Source organism: Phaseolus vulgaris, chromosome 8, assembly GCF_000499845.2.
Source record: "Phaseolus vulgaris cultivar G19833 chromosome 8, P. vulgaris v2.0, whole genome shotgun sequence".
In the NCBI taxonomy this organism is placed as follows: domain Eukaryota; kingdom Viridiplantae; phylum Streptophyta; class Magnoliopsida; order Fabales; family Fabaceae; genus Phaseolus; species Phaseolus vulgaris.
The window spans coordinates 7,216,698-7,235,114 of record NC_023752.2 but is presented as its reverse complement, the minus strand read 5'-3'; the positions used below and the strand labels follow the sequence as shown (position 1 = coordinate 7,235,114).

Sequence of the window (18,417 nt, the reverse complement as noted above, 5' to 3'; positions counted from 1 at the left end):
TGTGGATGACATGCTAATTTTTGGTACATGCAATGATATAGTTTTTCAAACAAAATTGTTTCTTGGATCTAAGTTTGAGATGAAAGATATGTGTGAAGCAAGTGTGATTCTAGGAGTTAAATCATAAGGAAGGGAGATAGTATATTACTATCCCAAGAAAAATACACTGAGAAACTTCTAAAGAAGTTTGGTTACTATGACTTTAAGTCAGTGATTACCCCTTATGATGCTAACTCTAAATTAAAGAACAGAGGAGAATCTATTTCTCAAACTCAGTATGCCCAGATAATTGGGAGCTTATTGCATTTAATGAGCTTTTCTAGACCAGATATTGCTTATGCAGTAGGTAGATTGAGTAGATACACTCAATGTCCTAATCAAGATCATTGGGATGCACTAGCGAGACTCATGAAATACTTGAGAGGTACAATGGATTATGCCATTGAATATAGTGGATTTCCTGCTGTGCTAGAAGGGTACAGTGATGCTAACTGGATCTCTGATTCATATGAGACAAAATCCACTAGTGGTTATGTATTTACACTTGGGGGTGGTGCAGTTACATGGAGATCAGCCAGACAAACTATTATTGCAACATCAACAATGGAATCTGAGTTTGTTGCTCTAGAAATGGCTGGTAGTGAAGCTGAGTGGTTGAAAAACTTCTTAGCAAACATTCCTTTAGGAATGAAACCAACCCCATCTGTATCAATGCATTGTGATTGCCAATCGGCAATAGTTATAGCTAAAAATAAAAGCTACAATGGAAAGAATAGACATATACAATTGAGACATAATTTGGTGAAACAGCTGTTAAAGAGTGGAACGATTTCTATTGACTATGTCAAGTCAGAACGGAATCTGGCGGATCCTTTTACAAAACCCCTAGGGAGAAAAATGATTTTAGAAACATCGAGGGGAATGAGACTTAAGCCACTTGCAAACAAACAAGTGATGGAAACCCAACCTTTGTGATTGGAGATCCCATGAATAAGGTTCATATGGGTAAAAACAAGTCACTTGTTAGTTCTGCTAGCACTAATATTGATTTTAAATCAATTTTGTCCATTCCTATGGTGTGTGTGAAAGTGCTAGATACTGCATAATCGAAAGGATAAACTTTGTGGTTAAAATTCAGAGATAAAAGAGTTTTAATGATTTACAAAGTTTTAATGATTTTCATATCTCTTATGGGTGGTGTATGATTTGCAGCATACACTTGATGAAATCACCTATATGAGTGTCAAGTGGGGTCGCTTGCATGAGATCTTGGCAAGATCTCTATAGCACTCATGAATACCGGGCACGCGCATGGCCTAGTAGCGCAACACAGCGATAACAGCAAGTAATGTGAGGGTGTATTGTGATTGATAAACCTCTAACACATACTAAGTGTCTTGGTTCATATAGCTTGCTATACCAACTACATTATGTGTTACGTTCATCAATCTAAGACTGGTTCATATAGCTTGCTATACCAGATCTGATGCATTACATCTTAGATGAACCCAGAATATTCTTTTCTTTCTCTATCTCTATGTTTTATCTTTTGCAATATGTGGGGGATTGTTGTAAAACAGAACCTAATATAGCAAAACAAAAACGAAAAACAGAGTGAGTGAAACGGAAATCAGATTGTGCGTGGAAAACCCTAGCTTTTCGATTCCGTTGGAGGAGATCTCGGAAGTGCAGTAGAGACTGGAACTTACCGAGATATTCGCGCTCGTTGCCCTCTCCACCCTGGATCATGGCCGCATGACCGGGAAAGCACTGCCTTGCCCTTCGAAAGTTGAAGAACGTTGCTCCGCTTCCGCGCACGCAGTGCCTGGTCCTTCAGGATTTTTAGAACGTTGCCGCCGCAATTGCAATGTTGGACGGAAGCACGTGGGTCTGGAAGTTGCAACGGACCCTTGGACCCTCTCCCTATATAAAGAGAACTCCACCCCTCAAAAAACGCATCAATCACTCACCTCTTCATCTTCTTCAAACCCTCCGTTCACCATCTTCCTCCTTCTCCTTTTTCCCTTTTCACTTTCTTTCTCATTATTTTAATATTAATAGTTCTGGGTTCTATTTGAGTATTACTCTTTTAGAAGAAAAAATTGCTAGTTCTGATCCTCTAAAATCTCCAGGAAGTTCCTGTTGTATCGTGAGGAACTTGCGCAATACACCACGGATAAGTCCTTACGGACAGTGATTACTCACTCCTCGGCAAATCTTTTTGTTCGTTTTAAAGCCTAATTTTTCTACATATACTCATAGTATTCTTAGTCTTCCTATTACCAATCACATAGCCATAAAATGAAGATCACAACAATTTTCATAATGAATGGATATTTAATTTTTTATTTTGCTTAATATCAAGGCATTTCACAGCTTACCTACATAAACCTCAAAATGACTTTTTGTGCAGAAAAACATATAATCTGTCTCATCTACTCTTTCCTTCGATTCGACACCCTGAAAGGAAGTTCAGATATGGCCTGTTGTTGTTCTATGGTGACATTTTTGCCAGCCTCAATCCTCCTATACCTTGCGTCATTTTCTTCTTTCACTTCTTTAACAAATTCCTCCATACCAACACCAGCTAGTACTGAATCAAAACGGTATTTGTGGAAACCAAAATAAATTAGGTTTTGGCACAGAGTGTCCACTAGTCAGAACACCATACAATTGAGTATGTTATTATTGCTATAGGTGCCCATCATTGAAGTATGATCAAAAGCAGAATCTGTTATCTCCTATGATATTCTAATCAATAAATCAGAAGAATCACATGACAAGAAGCAAGCACATGCAGCCACAAAATGAGCCATGGGAACGTAGACCTCTTACTCCATTTCCTAAAATTCAATACAGAAGCAAACATTGATAATTAATTTATTCACATGATTAATAAGGAAAAATGCTAACACAACTATTCTTCCTGTCTAATAGCAATTATTTTCTCAAGCAAGATGCCAATTTTTTATGAGGAAACATGACAGAAAAAGGGAGTGTAAAGATTTTACAAAATTTAGCGATGAAGAATTAGTAGATTAAATGCATCACTCTGCAAGTACCCTTTCAGGGTTCTGCAATAAAAAAGTTCAAAAAACCTCGTACTACGATAGTTGAAAAGAACGAAACAATAGTATGCAAACGTTGTTTCACTTCCTCGTTTTCGAATCTGAGTAATTGGGGTACTCTTATTGTTTGAAAGAAAAAACAGGATAGAAATAGTATGATCGAAAAGACATGGTTACCCTCAGCCCTCTCCCCTTACGGAGGGTAGTTAAATAAATTCACATGCACCAGAACCGTAATCTTCAATCCTAAACTGTCTCACTCTCTGCCATTACTGCCATAACTTGCTTTAGATCCCAAACGTAACACGCTCTTCCCGCAACTCACTGAGTCAATTTGCCTCCATTTCTCTGCGAGCTCCACCAGCCGGAGCACGAACAGGACCCTAGGTGCGTCACTGAGCCGTGACTCGTTCTTAACTCGGGAATGGCTTCTTCGGAAGCCGATTCCCGTCTGAAGCAGGTGCTCGTTCCCGCGCTCGAGAAAATCATCAAGAACGCGTCGTGGAGAAAGCACGCGAAGCTCGCGCATGAGTGCAAATCCGTGATCGAAACCCTAACCTCACCGCCGAAGCCTCAGTCGCCGGCCTCCGACGACGCCGCCGAGCCGGAGGCATCGGTCCCCGGCCCGATCCATGATGGCGGTCCAGTGGAGTACTCGCTCGCGGAGTCGGAGTCGATCCTCCGCCCGCTCATCGCCGCGGCGGCCTCCGGCGTAGTGAAGATCGCCGATCCCGCTCTCGACGCCGTGCAGCGACTCATTGCGCACGGATTCCTCCGCGGCGAGGCCGACTCCAGCGGCGGCGCGCCCGAGGCGAAGCTGCTCGCGAGCCTGATCGAGGCAGTGTGCAAGTGCCATGACTTCGTCGACGACGCCGTCGAATTGCTCGTGCTGAAGACGCTCTTGTCAGCAGTGACTTCGATTTCGCTGCGAATTCACGGTGATTGCTTGCTCTTGATCGTGAGAACTTGTTATGACATATACCTAGATAGTAAGAATTTGGTGAATCAGACGACGGCGAAAGCGTCGTTGATTCAAATGTTAGTGATTGTGTTTAGGAGGATGGAGGCGGATTCGTCCACGGTTCCGGTTCAGCCTATTGTTGTGGCTGAATTGATGGATCCTGTGGAGAAATCTGACGTGGATAACTCCATGACGCAGTCTGTACAGGGTTTTATCACCAGGATTGTGCAGGACATTGATGGAGTTTTGAATCCGGTGACGCCGTCAGCTTTGGGCGCACACGACGGTGCCTTTGAGACAACAGTGGCGGCAACGGTGGAGGCTGCGAATCCAGCGGATTTGTTGGATTCCACTGACAAAGACATGTTGGATGCCAAGTATTGGGAGATCAGTATGTATAAGACGGCATTGGAGGGGAGGAAAGGGGAACTGGTGGATGGGGAGGTGGTGGAGAGGGACGATGATCTGGAGATTCAGATTGGGAATAAGCTCAGGAGAGATGCCTTTTTGGTGTTCAGGGCGCTTTGTAAGTTGTCCATGAAGGCGCCGACGAAGGAAGCATCCGTTGACCCTCAGTTGATGAAGGGGAAGATTGTGGCCTTGGAATTGTTGAAAATCTTGCTGGAGAATGCTGGAGCTGTCTTCAGGACTAGTGAAAGGTAAACTAGTCTCGGTTGTCATATTTCATTGCCTTTTTGGGATTTAGCTTAAACATTGAAATGCTAGCATGTTTAATCAGTCAGGGTGAAGACGGTATGGTGATGTACTGTGATAGTCAACTAGGAGATATAATTGTGTGTTGATGGTATTGTAAAGTGGTAATGTGACTACATTTTGTCATAGTTCTATTGAGGTCGATAGATCAAATTTTGCTTTCTTCAGTTCATCTTTAGCATATTCGGAAACAAGTTAGAACTGTTTTTGAGAGCTTCTCTATTAGAAATATGGAGCTTTTTCCAGTAAAGAAACTCTCAAAAACACTTCTAGCATTGTATCCCAACGGACTTTATGTCATTTGAACTGTTACCGTGAAGCTGAAATTGTGGAGGATTGTCTGGGAAAGTACTGGTGTTTATTATGATATATCTAGAGATAAGGATTAAATTGTGATTTTGTTATATTGCTAGATTAGGTTTCAGGCATGGTGAATATATTCGGAACTATGAACCTACTTTGGTCGCATGGTTTACATTAAGCAGAATTTTTATGATTTCTACTTGAATAGAACATCTCTGTTGAGAGAAAATAGAATTCAGTGCTAGGTATTCAAATTCTTTTGAAGCTTTTTGTTTTGGTCCTCTATAACGGTGGCAATCATTCCCCACTATAATAATATTTGAAAGCAATGGTGTTTATATTTGTAGTGTAACGGTTGTTATTGTTGTCTTCTTATCTCAATCTATTCCACATACACTTCACACTTTCAAGTAGTGTAAGTGGGTCTCAATCAATCCATGAATCAAATCAACCAAATATACATCAAATTCATAACAATAAAATAATTATTCTAATTCTATCAATATGTTGTGGCATCATAACCCTTAGAAAGAACATAGGCAAAACAGAGTTGTGGCCATGTCTTTAGCTAATTCTTGGATGCTTGTCCTAATAAGGAATATGCAATGTAAGGGGCATAGTTTAATATCGATAAAATGTTATATATGGCCGAAGAGTTAATCTTTCTCGACCAGCAATTGTTAAGTGATGTTCAATTGTTTATTCAGCAGACACCACATAGGCAAGCATAGCGGTGTTAGATAGGATGTAATTATATATGAAGCATTAAGAAACCCCTATAGAATAAAAAATATATATTTTTCCTTCTTTAAAAAGATATTGGAAAAATGAAGTATTTAACTATACACAAAATTGTCTGGTATTTTATTTTTATGATATTTTATTGTTTTTATTTTTTTAATTTCCAAATATATTATTTTAATTAGTTGTCCTGATTTTATTTAGTCAATCCAATTTGCCCCCTTCAAAAATATATCAGAAAATTTAATTACTTAATTATACTCAAATATCTAGGTACTTCATTTTGTATGACTTTTAAAATTACTTAATAATTTAAGGGTTAAATATGGTTTTGATCCTTCAAATTTAAAATTGACTTGAGTACCTGAAATTTAGAAGAGAAGTATATTTGAGTCCCTCTGTCCAAATTCATTTTACTGAAATATTGTCATAATGAATCCAGTGATTCCTTTATCATCTTCAAATCAGGCCTTAAGAGAGACCATTTAAGATCAACGTCCTTTTTAATACTTTTACTCAAAAGCTTGGTCTTTCTTCATTTGATCCAGCATGTTTAACTAGGGTTTGTATTTCTTTTCATCTTACATGATCAAACCATCTTTTATATGTACTTGAAATTAGAGGATGACCAAAAGTCAGTGTGTTTATTCTTAGCTGATGTATTTTGTATATCTATATAAAAGAAAGAGTGCAAGTATATGTATAAAGACAAGAGGCTACAACCTATGACTCTTAGCCTAAAGTTAGCTACACCAAAAAAGTGGCTTTATAAAACAAAATAATAAAAATCTATTTAACACTCCTCCTCAAGTTGGAGCTTACAAATTGTATGCACCAAAGGTCATATAAACTGAATTCTCTTAGAGACTTAGTAAGAATGTATACAAGCTGCTCATCAAAGCTGATAAATCTAGTACTAAGTTCCTTAGACAATAGTTTCTTCCTGACAAAATGACAATTGATGCCTATGTGTTTTGTCCTCTCGTGAAAATTGGATTGGAGGCAATAGGAAGGGTTGTCGGATTATCAGTACAATTTCATGTATGATGTACCTACGAAAAATTCCAACTCTTGAAGGAGTTGTTGAATCCAAAAAAGTTTTCATGTAGCAAAAACCATAGATCTATATTCAGTTTCTACACTAGATTCTGAAACAACACTTTGTTTCTATGATATTCCCTCCAATGAATACATAGTATCTTGTGGTGAATCTCTTGCCAATGCGACAACCAACCTAATATGCATCACAATATCCTAAGATTTGAGTATTTTCCTTGTCCTTGTACAACAATCCATGTCCTAGTTCTTCTTGATGTATTTGAGAACGCTAGTCACAACTCCAATTGCATAAGAAATATTAGTTCTTGTATTGGTAGATAAATAAGTTTTTCCACTAGCCCCCTATACCGCTTTGGATTTGAAAAAGTTTAATCTTGGTTCGCCTTTAACTTTTGATTTGGGTTTATAGGATTATCAATGGGCTTGGAGTTTTCCAACCTTATCTCCTCTATAACATCAAGATCATATTTCTTTTGTGAAACTACAACACCTTCCTTTGATTGAGTCACTTCAATACCAAAAAAGTATTTTAGACAACCAAAGTCCTTGATCTGAAAATGACTGAATAAGTGCTCTTTCAATTGAGAAATCCTAGTAGCATTGTTTTAAAAAACCCTTTTTATCATAAGCATACCAATGAATATGCATTTAACATCCCTAGGAACTAACTTCCCACTAAACTAACTACGAACATGGACGGATACAGCAAACCCAAAAACTTGACTGGGAACCTTAACCCTGGAAAGGAGCATATGGAAAGAAATAAGATACAGATTCAACAAGACTACATCTATTTAGGACCCAAGAGGGTAACTGGTTGATGAGGTAGGTAGCAGTGAGTACAACCTCTCCCCAATAAGATTTATGAATATTATTTTTGAAAGAGTTGGGCCCATGTCACTTCAAGAAGATGCATGCTTTTTTCTTTCAACCATGTCATTTTGTTGAAGTGTATCTACACATGTGAGTTCATGAACAATTATCAATTTCAGAAAGGAATTTAGACATCATGATTTATACACCTTTTCCCATCATCAAAAGGCAATTATTTAATTGACTTTTGAAATTGTGTGTGTATCATGTAAAAGAATTTTACAAATACAGGAAAATTTTCAAAATTTCCTTTCACTAGGAAAATGCATGACACAAGTGCAATCATAAATAAAAGTGGGAAACCATTTAGCACCAAATATACTACAATTAAATGCAAGCTTCAATGTTCTTTCTCACAATAAGATCATAAAAAAACAGGATCAGAGGGAAAGAAATCTATTGAACAAAGTTTTTGAACTAAAACAAGGTTATTAGAAAGTTTCGAAATAAGAACATCTTTATGACTAAGAATGGAAAAAGGGAAATATTCCCATGTCTAGTTAGTGGGACACTAGTTCCATTTGCAACAGTAATGTGATTACCAAAAAATCGAACATATGATGTCAAAAGAGGGGAATGAGGTATGGTTAGTTGCACTAAAGCCTAGAAGCCAAGAGTTCTCACATATAGTTTTAGAGACATTAAAAAGGGAATTGAAGTTCTTATCAATCATGGTTAGTGATAAAGTACCATAAGATGGCCTACTGATGGAATCCATGAGAAGTTTTGCATTCAATCTTAGCACTTAAAGCATGCATTCCTTCTTAAATTAATGAGGATGAAGTAGTCTTGCCAATACTCTTACAATTTGAAATTGCCAAATGAGCCTTCCTTGAGGATTGAACTAAGAGTTTTGCCAAACAAAGAGTCTTCATCTGATGCAACATGAAGCAAGTCTTCTTGGTGTGACCAAATTTCTAACACTGAGAGCACTAATGATCCTCCTTTCCTTTTGAGTTGAGCTTCATATTCTCAGGGTTTTTGGGCCCCATGTTTGAAAGCTTTTCTAGAGAGCAAGGCAGTTCCCTACCATCCGACGATTATCCTCTCCCTAAATAATGTAGAAGACTTAAGAAAGAGAGAGAAGGTTTTCCTTGCCAATTTGTGCCCTAAGAGGGTCATGCTCATGGTTCAATCTCAATAATAACTTAAAAATCTGAGATCGCACAACAAACTGAGTAAGGGTGACAACATCCCTACTATTTTCAAGTTTCAAATTCTAATCCTAGTTCCGTTCAATTCATACACCCTTTAGGACTCCATAGTATTCCACCATGGAAAATGTGCCTTGTTTGGCACCTAATATCTTACCTTCTAGCTCATAGCAAGTAGAGATATATAGTGTTATAAAGTAGTTCCAAGATCTTCCCAAGATTTTGAGTACTGGAATAGAACATGTAATTTTGACTGATCTTAGTATCCATGTTATAATCCAAGAGTCATCACTGTCCAAGGTTTGAAAGTTAGGGTTGTTTGGAGGTACAACCTCCCCTTTAATATGATTAAGCCTCCCCATGTCCTTCAAAGTATGCCTCATAATAGAAATACAGTACTTTCTACTTGGGCAGATTTGTGTGTGCACTTTTACAATTGCAATGTGAAACATGCTATGGAATTGTGGTCTTGCTCTTAGTGACTGATGATGACAACTATCAAATATGGCATAAAATCACTCATTTAGTAGATGTGTAGGATCTATTTGCCAGATTATCCAAACTAATGAGTTTTGGTTGTATGTATTAGTGTTTTTTTTATCTTGGGCAAGTATCAATGCTATGTTTTGGTTTCCAATACTACAATATTATGCATTGTTCATAGACATTAGCTTGGGTATGCTAGTCACTAGCAAAGTCTTTTTTTCATGCTATCTGTAAAAATAGACGAGTTAGTGTTGGATTGAATGCATTAAAGGGGAAATTCAATCCTGAACTCTATCTGCATAACTTCTTTTATTTATGGTATATATATACTACTTAAAATTCCCCTTCTGTCCTCATAATATGTAATTAGAGTAACTGATCAAATTACATAATATGTTGTCCGATAATTAATTGCATGAGATTAATGTTGTGTAATCATATTTTTGTTTGCACAAGATGGACTATTACTGTGTTGCAATTTTTAATTCCTGTACTGTCTTTTGAATTTTGTTTTTGTATAGTTTTTTCAGTTTGAACATATTTTAATCTCTCATTAATTAAATGTGAAATTAAGTGGACACTTTTTCCTTCTGTTTTATCATGTATCCTTCTGGGATGATAAAAAACACTACTGATGGTTGCATTGACTGTTGTAAAGCAGGTTTTTGGGTGCCATCAAGCAGTACTTATGTTTATCATTGTTGAAGAACAGTGCCTCGACTCTTTTGATCGTATTTCAGCTATCTTGCTCCATCTTCATTAGTCTGGTATCAAGATTTAGAGCTGGACTGAAAGCAGAAATTGGAGTATTTTTCCCCATGATTGTTCTTAGGGTTCTAGAAAATGTTGCTCAACCTAATTTCCCACAAAAGATGATTGTGCTTCGTTTTCTTGAGAAGCTTTGTGATGATTCACAGATACTGGTGGACATTTTTATCAATTATGACTGTGATGTCAATTCAACAAACATATTTGAGAGGTCTGCAATTTTATTTGGTGTACTATGAACAGTTTGTTTTATTTTATATTTATGATATGGATCCCTAGTTTATTATCATTTTATTTTCTTGGATTGATTTGTGCAGCATTTGTGCTGGTGTGGACGTGCTTGTTTTGATTATTGCTTTGTATATGTACTCTATACTTATATCTAATTGTTGTGGTCCTCCTAGGATGGTCAATGGACTTCTTAAAACTGCCCAAGGTGTTCCTCCTGGTGCAACAACCACAGTTTTGCCACCTCAAGAGGAAACACTAAAGCTTGAAGCCATGAAGTGCTTAGTTGCTGTCTTAAAATCGATGGGAGACTGGATGAACAAACAATTGCGCATTCCAGATCCTCTTTCAGGGAAAAAAGTTGAAGCAGTTGATAATGACCATGAAGCTGGACTTCCTCCCATTGCAAATGGGAATGGTGAAGAGCCAGTCGAAGGATCAGACACTCATTCTGAAATCTCCAGTGAGGCATCTGAGGCTTCAACCATTGAGCAACGTCGGGCTTATAAACTGAAACTTCAGGTAAACAAGTCTTAAACTTTGGATTTGGACTTAACTTTACAAAACCAGTTTGTAAAATAAGGTTTGCACTTCATTTATGTATTTTATTTTAACTATATTACTAGTTGATGTTGGATTAAGCAATCACCTTTAAGTTCGTAATTGAGGCAACCTCCAAAGAGGTCACAACTAAGGTGGGATTGTGGCCACCACAATTAAGGGGGTTACCAACACACCCCCTCATGCCCAAACTTCAATCCTGGAGTGTGGCAATTGCAAATGACCCATAAATGTATTTAGGATAGGTTTTAATACCATTTTAAGAATTGGATTTAGGAACTAACTCAATCCTACAAAATTGATTTGTAAGGGGAGTTTTTACTACATTTATATATTTTATTACCATATCAGTAGTTGATGAGGGACACCACCCTTGAGGTTGTAATTATGGAAACTTCCTAAGAGACCTCAACTAAGGTGAGTTAGGGATGATTGCAAATAAGGCGGTCTACCAAGAGCAAGTGCAAAAAATTTGGAATAGCAAGCAAATCTCTGTTATTTCTTCAACTTTTTGCATCTATGAAGCTAATGCTAAGTTTATGGCAGGAAGGTATATCACTTTTTAACAGGAAGCCAAAGAAAGGAATTGAATTCCTCATCAATGCCGATAAAGTGGGTAATTCACCAGAGGAGATAGCAGCTTTTCTTAAAGATGCATCAGGGTTGAACAAGACTTTGATTGGTGATTATCTGGGAGAAAGGGAAGAACTTTCCTTGAAAGTAATGCATGCGTATGTGGATTCTTTTGAATTTCAAGGGTTGGAGTTTGATGAGGCAATCAGGGCCTTTCTTCAAGGATTTAGACTGCCTGGTGAGGCACAGAAAATTGATCGAATCATGGAAAAGTTTGCAGAACGATATTGCAAATGCAACCCAAAAGTCTTTTCTAGTGCTGATACAGCTTATGTCCTTGCATATTCTGTGATACTGCTTAACACTGATGCTCACAATCCTATGGTGAAAAACAAGGTGTGGGTTTATTAATTCTTGAAGTTGATTTATATATGATTATGATAGATGTAATGAGCTTCTTTTTTGTTGAGTTATGCAGATGTCGGCTGAAGATTTCATAAAAAATAATCGTGGCATAGATGATGGAAAAGATGTACCAGAAGAATACTTGAGGTCTTTGTATGAACGAATATCTAGAAATGAGATCAAAATGAAAGAAGTTGATTTTGAAACTCAGCAAATACAGGCTGTGAACTCTAACAGACTTTTAGGCTTGGATAGTATATTGAATATTGTGATCCGGAAGCGTGGGGAAGACAGTAATATGGAGACCAGTGATGATCTAATCCGACATATGCAAGAACAATTCAAAGAAAAAGCTCGCAAAACAGAGTATGTTCTCCAGTATTTTCCCATTACGTTTGAAAAATAATTCTTACTTAAATTTCTTTTCTCGGGTCATGAATGAACCTTAATCTACTTTTTTTATTAAGAACCTTCTGTTTCTTTTGTTCAGTCACCTTCCCTTTATAGATCATGCCACTTTTACTATTATATATCCTGTTGCTTTACATTCATGTCAATTTCAAATGTGGTGTGTGAATCTGAAATGTTCACAAGTGTGTGTTTTTGTGTCTTTTGGATCTATTCTGCTTAATTAGATCACTTGTTTGGCCTTTTGAAGTTGATTTATTCTTCTTTTTTTATACTTCTTTTTTCTTTTCATTACTGTTTGTTTTGAAATATTTTTGGGGGGAAGTGTTATTGATATTTATTTGCTTGCAAATTGTAGGTCAGTCTATTATGCAGCAACTGATGTTGTAATCCTCAGATTCATGATTGAGGTCTGCTGGGCACCAATGTTAGCTGCCTTCAGTGTTCCTCTTGATCAAAGTGATGATGAATTTGTAATATCACTGTGTCTTGAAGGCTTTCGATTTGCTATTCATGTTACTTCTGTAATGTCCATGAAGACTCACAGAGATGCTTTTGTGACTTCATTAGCAAAGTTTACCTCCCTTCATTCTCCTGCTGATATTAAGCAGAAAAATGTAGATGCAATCAAGGTTAGTAAATAATTCTTTTTAGCTGGCCTATAATTCCCTGCATTCCAAATTGAGGGGCAAGTATTGGTTTCAGTTTTTCTTCTATTTAAAATGTCATTTATTATTTTATCTTAGAAACAGGGTTATTTTGGAAAAGCTTAGAAAGTGTTGTACTCATATTTGAATTTGATGCCACTGATGACAACTTTCTTCCCTCTTAATTATCTAAACATGGGGAAGGAAACTTTCAAACATAGTTGAGCGGTATTCTTTAAAATGTTTCTTTCCATGGCTTGCACAATCCCATCCTGTCACAAATTAATCATAATTTCTCCTGATTTGATATGAAGTCATCATTATTTATATTGTCCTTGTCCTTTGATGCTACAAGGGAATTTTTTAATTCCTGCAGAATTTTTTTTTTTCTAATGCACTCTGTTCTAGAACCTGTTTTGAAGTACTTCTAAGGTTTCATATTGTTGTACATTTTGCACAAAGTGCTTTCAGCATCAAGTTTTATGCACCACTTGCACATAGTTTGAACAAGTTTTAGTTCCAAAATGGATCGTTCTTGATGATTCAGAACTATCTAAACCTTAATTCTCTGGAAGTTTTTTTCCACTGCATGCATATTAATTAAAAAAAGGCTGTCCTTTTGTTACTGAATCACAAAAAATTCTGCTGCAATTTTAGTAATTGTGGAATTAATGGAATGTTTTGTGGAAGTTCTCCTTCCTGAAGCAGGAAAACAATATCTCAAGATGCTTATACTTAATCGCAATGTATACTTATGGCGAATTATATAATATCTAAAAGCAATTGTTGAGCTCTTATGGATTTGACTTCGTATTTTGCATATTAATTGTTGATAGGTGATTGTTACTATTGCTGATGAGGATGGGAATTACTTACAAGAAGCTTGGGAGCATATCTTGACCTGTGTTTCCCGATTTGAACATCTACATCTTCTCGGAGAGGGGGCCCCACCAGATGCCACATTCTTTGCATTCCCTCAAAATGATTCTGAAAAAACAAAACAAGCAAAATCAACTATTCTTCCCGTTTTAAAGAAGAAGGGACCTGGAAGGATGCAATATGCAGCAGCCACAGTGATGCGGGGTTCATATGATAGCACTGGAATCAGCAGTAATACTTCTGGAGCCGTGACATCAGAACAGGTGAACAATCTAGTTTCTAATTTGAATATGTTGGAACAAGTCGGAAGCTCAGAAATGAATCGCATATACACTCGGAGTCAGAAGCTGAACAGCGAGGCCATAATAGATTTTGTCAAGGCTTTGTGCAAAGTTTCCATGGAGGAACTTAGATCTCCATCTGATCCACGGGTGTTCAGCCTTACAAAGATAGTTGAGATTGCGTATGTATTATCTTTCTACTAATGCATGCTGCTTCCTAGGTTCCTTTTGAATTTTTTTTTCTCAAGGCTCTTGTTACAGATTGGGGATTAGTATAAATAAATAGTAAATTTAATGGCATTTTTGGAACCTTGATCTTCTTGGCAGTTCAAATGTCCTTTGTTGGTTATAATCAGAGAACTTTGTCGCCCTGGTTTTTTTTTTTTTTTCTCTCATTTGACACGTTGCCCCAAATCTCATGCAAAGTTGTAGGTTGGGTAACTTGATCATTTGAATTTTGAACTAGTTGCCTGTCTAATTCTTGTAAAAAAAATGTGGAATGGTTGATTGTGATTCAGAAAGCGTTTAATTTTATTGGTGAGGTGAAATTGCAAATGCCCTTCAAGATGACATTGGGAACGTGAAATTAGTCTACAAAAAAATAGTAATCGGGACAGCATTAAGTTTATGATTTATTGTTCATGAATGATTAATGTCTATGCACTGCTTCCTTAATTTTATTGTTTGACTTTGAGGTGATTATTCTGTAACAGGCACTATAATATGAACCGCATCAGGCTTGTGTGGTCAAGCATATGGCATGTTCTCTCGGATTTCTTTGTAACCATTGGCTGTTCTGGGAACCTTTCAATTGCAATTTTTGCAATGGATTCCTTGCGTCAGTTGTCAATGAAATTTCTGGAGCGAGAGGAATTGGCTAATTATAATTTTCAAAATGAATTTATGAAGCCTTTCGTCATTGTTATGAGGAAGAGTAGTGCTGTTGAAATTAGAGAACTTATCATTAGATGTGTCTCTCAAATGGTTTTATCTCGCGTCAACAATGTAAAATCAGGATGGAAGAGCATGTTCATGGTAGGGCTAATTTCTGTTCCCTAGAGAGCTTCAATTTTCGTGGAAAACGTTTGTCTGCTGTAAGTTTTTTATTATTATTATTTCCACTCATTGCTTGTGAACTTGATTCCAGGTATTCACAACAGCAGCATATGATGACCACAAAAATATTGTACTCTTGTCTTTTGAAATTATGGAGAAGATTATTCGAGATTATTTTCCACACATCACTGAGACTGAAAGCACCACATTTACAGATTGTGTTAATTGTCTAATTGCATTCACCAATAGTAGATTTAACAAAGAGATTAGCCTAAATGCCATTGCTTTCCTTCGATTCTGTGCAACAAAACTAGCAGCAGGAGACCTTGGATCTTCCTCAAGGAATAATGACAAGGAAACTTATGGAAAGATATCTACTCCTTCACCTCGAACAGGGAAAGAGGGGAAACAAGAAAATGGAGAGGTGACAGACAAAGAAGATCATCTCTATTTCTGGTTTCCTTTATTGGCTGGTAAGGACATTGTATTATGTCCAGGCACACTAGATAGCTTATATTTCATTACTTATTCAAATGATTAGTTACTACTTATTTCTGTACGTAATCAACCTTTGTGTTGTCAGAATCTTAGTGGATTATGTATGTACTTATTCATATTCAACACCTATTTTTTGCAGGTTTGTCTGAACTTAGCTTTGACACAAGATCTGAAATAAGGCAAAGTGCCTTGAAGGTCCTGTTTGAAACCTTACGCAACCATGGCCACCTCTTTTCACTACCTTTATGGGAAAGAGTATTTGAATCAGTCCTATTTCCAATATTTGATTATGTTCGGCATGCTATTGATCCTTCTGGCAGTAGCTCAGAGGTCAATGAATTAGAGACTGAAGGTCAGCTTGATCAGGATGCATGGCTTTATGAGACATGCACACTAGCCCTCCAATTGGTAGTAGATCTTTTTGTCAACTTCTATAACACTGTGAATCCACTTTTAAGAAAGGTTTTGATGCTCCTGGTAAGCTTTATAAAACGCCCTCATCAAAGCCTAGCTGGCATTGGTATCGCTGCTTTTGTTCGTTTGATGAGTAATGCTGGGGAGCTATTTTCTGATGAGAAGTGGTTAGATGTGGTTTTTTCACTGAAAGAAGCAGCAAATGCAACACTCCCTAACTTTTCATTCCTTGATAGTGGAGACGTTATGACGGGAAATCATGAACATACTTCACTGGCTGAAGATGACAGGGATCATGGGGAGTCTGGCTCGCATGATAATTTACAAAGCCTGAGGACTCAACATCTTTATGCACATTTATCTGATGCAAAGTGCCGAGCAGCTGTTCAACTTTTATTGATCCAGGTGGATTTATTTTATTCCTCCAAACATTGTTAAAATTCCCTGTGGAAAGAATGTGCTTAAAGTTACCCAGTAGTAAGAAAGATGACAAAGAAGCCATGACAAATATTTCACTTAAAGATGCTTTTATTAGTAATATCCATGAAAATTCCTTTGAAACGTGTAGTCTTTACATTACCGTCATAGGTTACCATTTTAGTAAAATATAATTTCCATTTGATACAACCTTGTTTCTATATTTTGAAAAATAATGTTAACTGACTGAAATTGGCAGGCGGTGATGGAGATCTATAACATGTACCGATCTCAGCTTTCAGCAAAAACCATACTAGTCTTGTTTGAGGCTTTGCATGATGTGGCATTACATGCTCACAAGATTAACAGCAATATTATTTTACGTTCAAAATTACAAGAGTATGGCTCTATGACTCAAATGCAAGACCCTCCACTGCTACGCCTGGAAAATGAGTCCTACCAAATATGCCTCACATTTTTACAGAACCTTGTTGTGGACACGCCTCCTAATTATGAGGAGGTTGAAGTGGAGACACTTCTTGTTCAGCTTTCTAAGGAAGTCTTGGAGTTTTATGTTGAAGTTGCAGGTTCTGGAAAAGTATCTGAATCTTCTAATGGCAGACAGCTGCATTGGTTAGTTCCTCTAGGCTCTGGAAAGAGGAGAGAATTGGCTGCACGTGCACCACTTGTTGTGGCCACACTTCAAGGTATTTGTAATTTGGGAGATACATCTTTTGAGAAGAACCTGACTCATTTTTTCCCTCTTATCACAAGCTTGATAAGTTGCGAACATGGGTCAACTGAGGTTCAGGTAGCTCTGAGTGATATGCTTAGTTTATCAGTTGGTCCTCTTCTGCTACGCACATGTTAATTGGTTGGGGTAAGATCAACCCTGAATTTTGAGATATAGGATATTTTTTCCTTAAATCTTTTTGTTCATATTGTCTTCCTTTCCTTTGTCTTGCAAAAGTTTAGTTCGATAGTGTTTGAATAGTTGGTAGTGATTTTGTGTTTATACCTTCCTAGGATTACCAATCCGAATTTATCTGTATTACCAGGAGGTTTAATGTTGTATCTTGTATGCGTAATTATTTTATCCCCATTTTTGGTAAGAATGAGTTTTTCCATCTTCATTAATTTTGTTTCTCAAGTTTAATATTTTTATCATTGTTCTTAGTTTTCTAGTTGTGGCGACATCTATTGAACCTACTGTTAACCAACATGTTTTCAGTTCATGAGAATTGGGAATTTCATGAAAAGATTATTAATAAGAATACTATTTATACTACCAGTATTCTTGCTTCTCCACACCTTTTTCCTCCATTTCTTGTCTCTTTCTTACCCTCACTATCATTTTCAAAACCTGAATGCTTTACTTTATTTTCTCACCATTTTTCTAAAATTAACTTTTCTAACTTTTTCGCTAAGCAGTGAAATTAAAATTAAAATCATTTCCTCGTAGACGAGAATGTGACTTCATTTTTACTTAAACCTTATCATGATACTTTATCGAAATACTATAAAATATATCATAAGCATGGATTTTATCTCTAAAGACAAAAAATAATAAAATATGTTCTATACTTTTAGAATAGATAATTATAATATATTAAAATTAAATGTAATATAAAATAATATGCATTATTCTTTTCTTTTTGAGTAAATATTAAATAATTAACTTTAGTATATTTTAAATCTAAATATTATCTGTCTTCCCTAGTTTCCGTAAATTCTTTTATACTTTCAAATCTTGGGATTTTTTAGTTCTTACTAACAGAAAAATATTATATATAACTTAGTTTATAATTATAAATTTATCATTTTATTCATAAAACATAATGAAAATATATTATGAATAAATAATTTTATTATTAGTTTTAAGTTGTGTAAAGAAAAATATAAAAGAATAATAAATAATACTCC

At 36.5% G+C, this 18,417-nt stretch overlaps 1 protein-coding gene across 2 annotated transcripts; it reads left to right on the top strand.

Annotated features, from left to right (window-relative positions):
• Positions 1–3,111: 3,111 nt before the first annotated feature.
• Positions 3,112–17,627, top strand: LOC137827229 (brefeldin A-inhibited guanine nucleotide-exchange protein 2-like). Of its 2 annotated transcripts, none has more exons than XM_068633485.1 (11): positions 3,112–4,688; positions 10,018–10,338; positions 10,532–10,877; positions 11,463–11,885; positions 11,968–12,260; positions 12,661–12,934; positions 13,786–14,291; positions 14,823–15,144; positions 15,257–15,638; positions 15,803–16,482; positions 16,754–17,627. In XM_068633485.1, the coding sequence occupies exons 1-11, from the start codon at positions 3,493–3,495 to the stop codon at positions 17,363–17,365; spliced, it is 5,355 nt and encodes a 1,784-aa protein (XP_068489586.1). In that variant the 5' UTR covers positions 3,112–3,492; the 3' UTR covers positions 17,366–17,627. The 2 variants fall into 2 exon arrangements, with proteins under 2 accessions (XP_068489586.1, XP_068489587.1); XM_068633486.1 differs by having other exon boundaries at positions 3,257–4,688; positions 10,021–10,338.
• Positions 17,628–18,417: the final 790 nt, after the last annotated feature.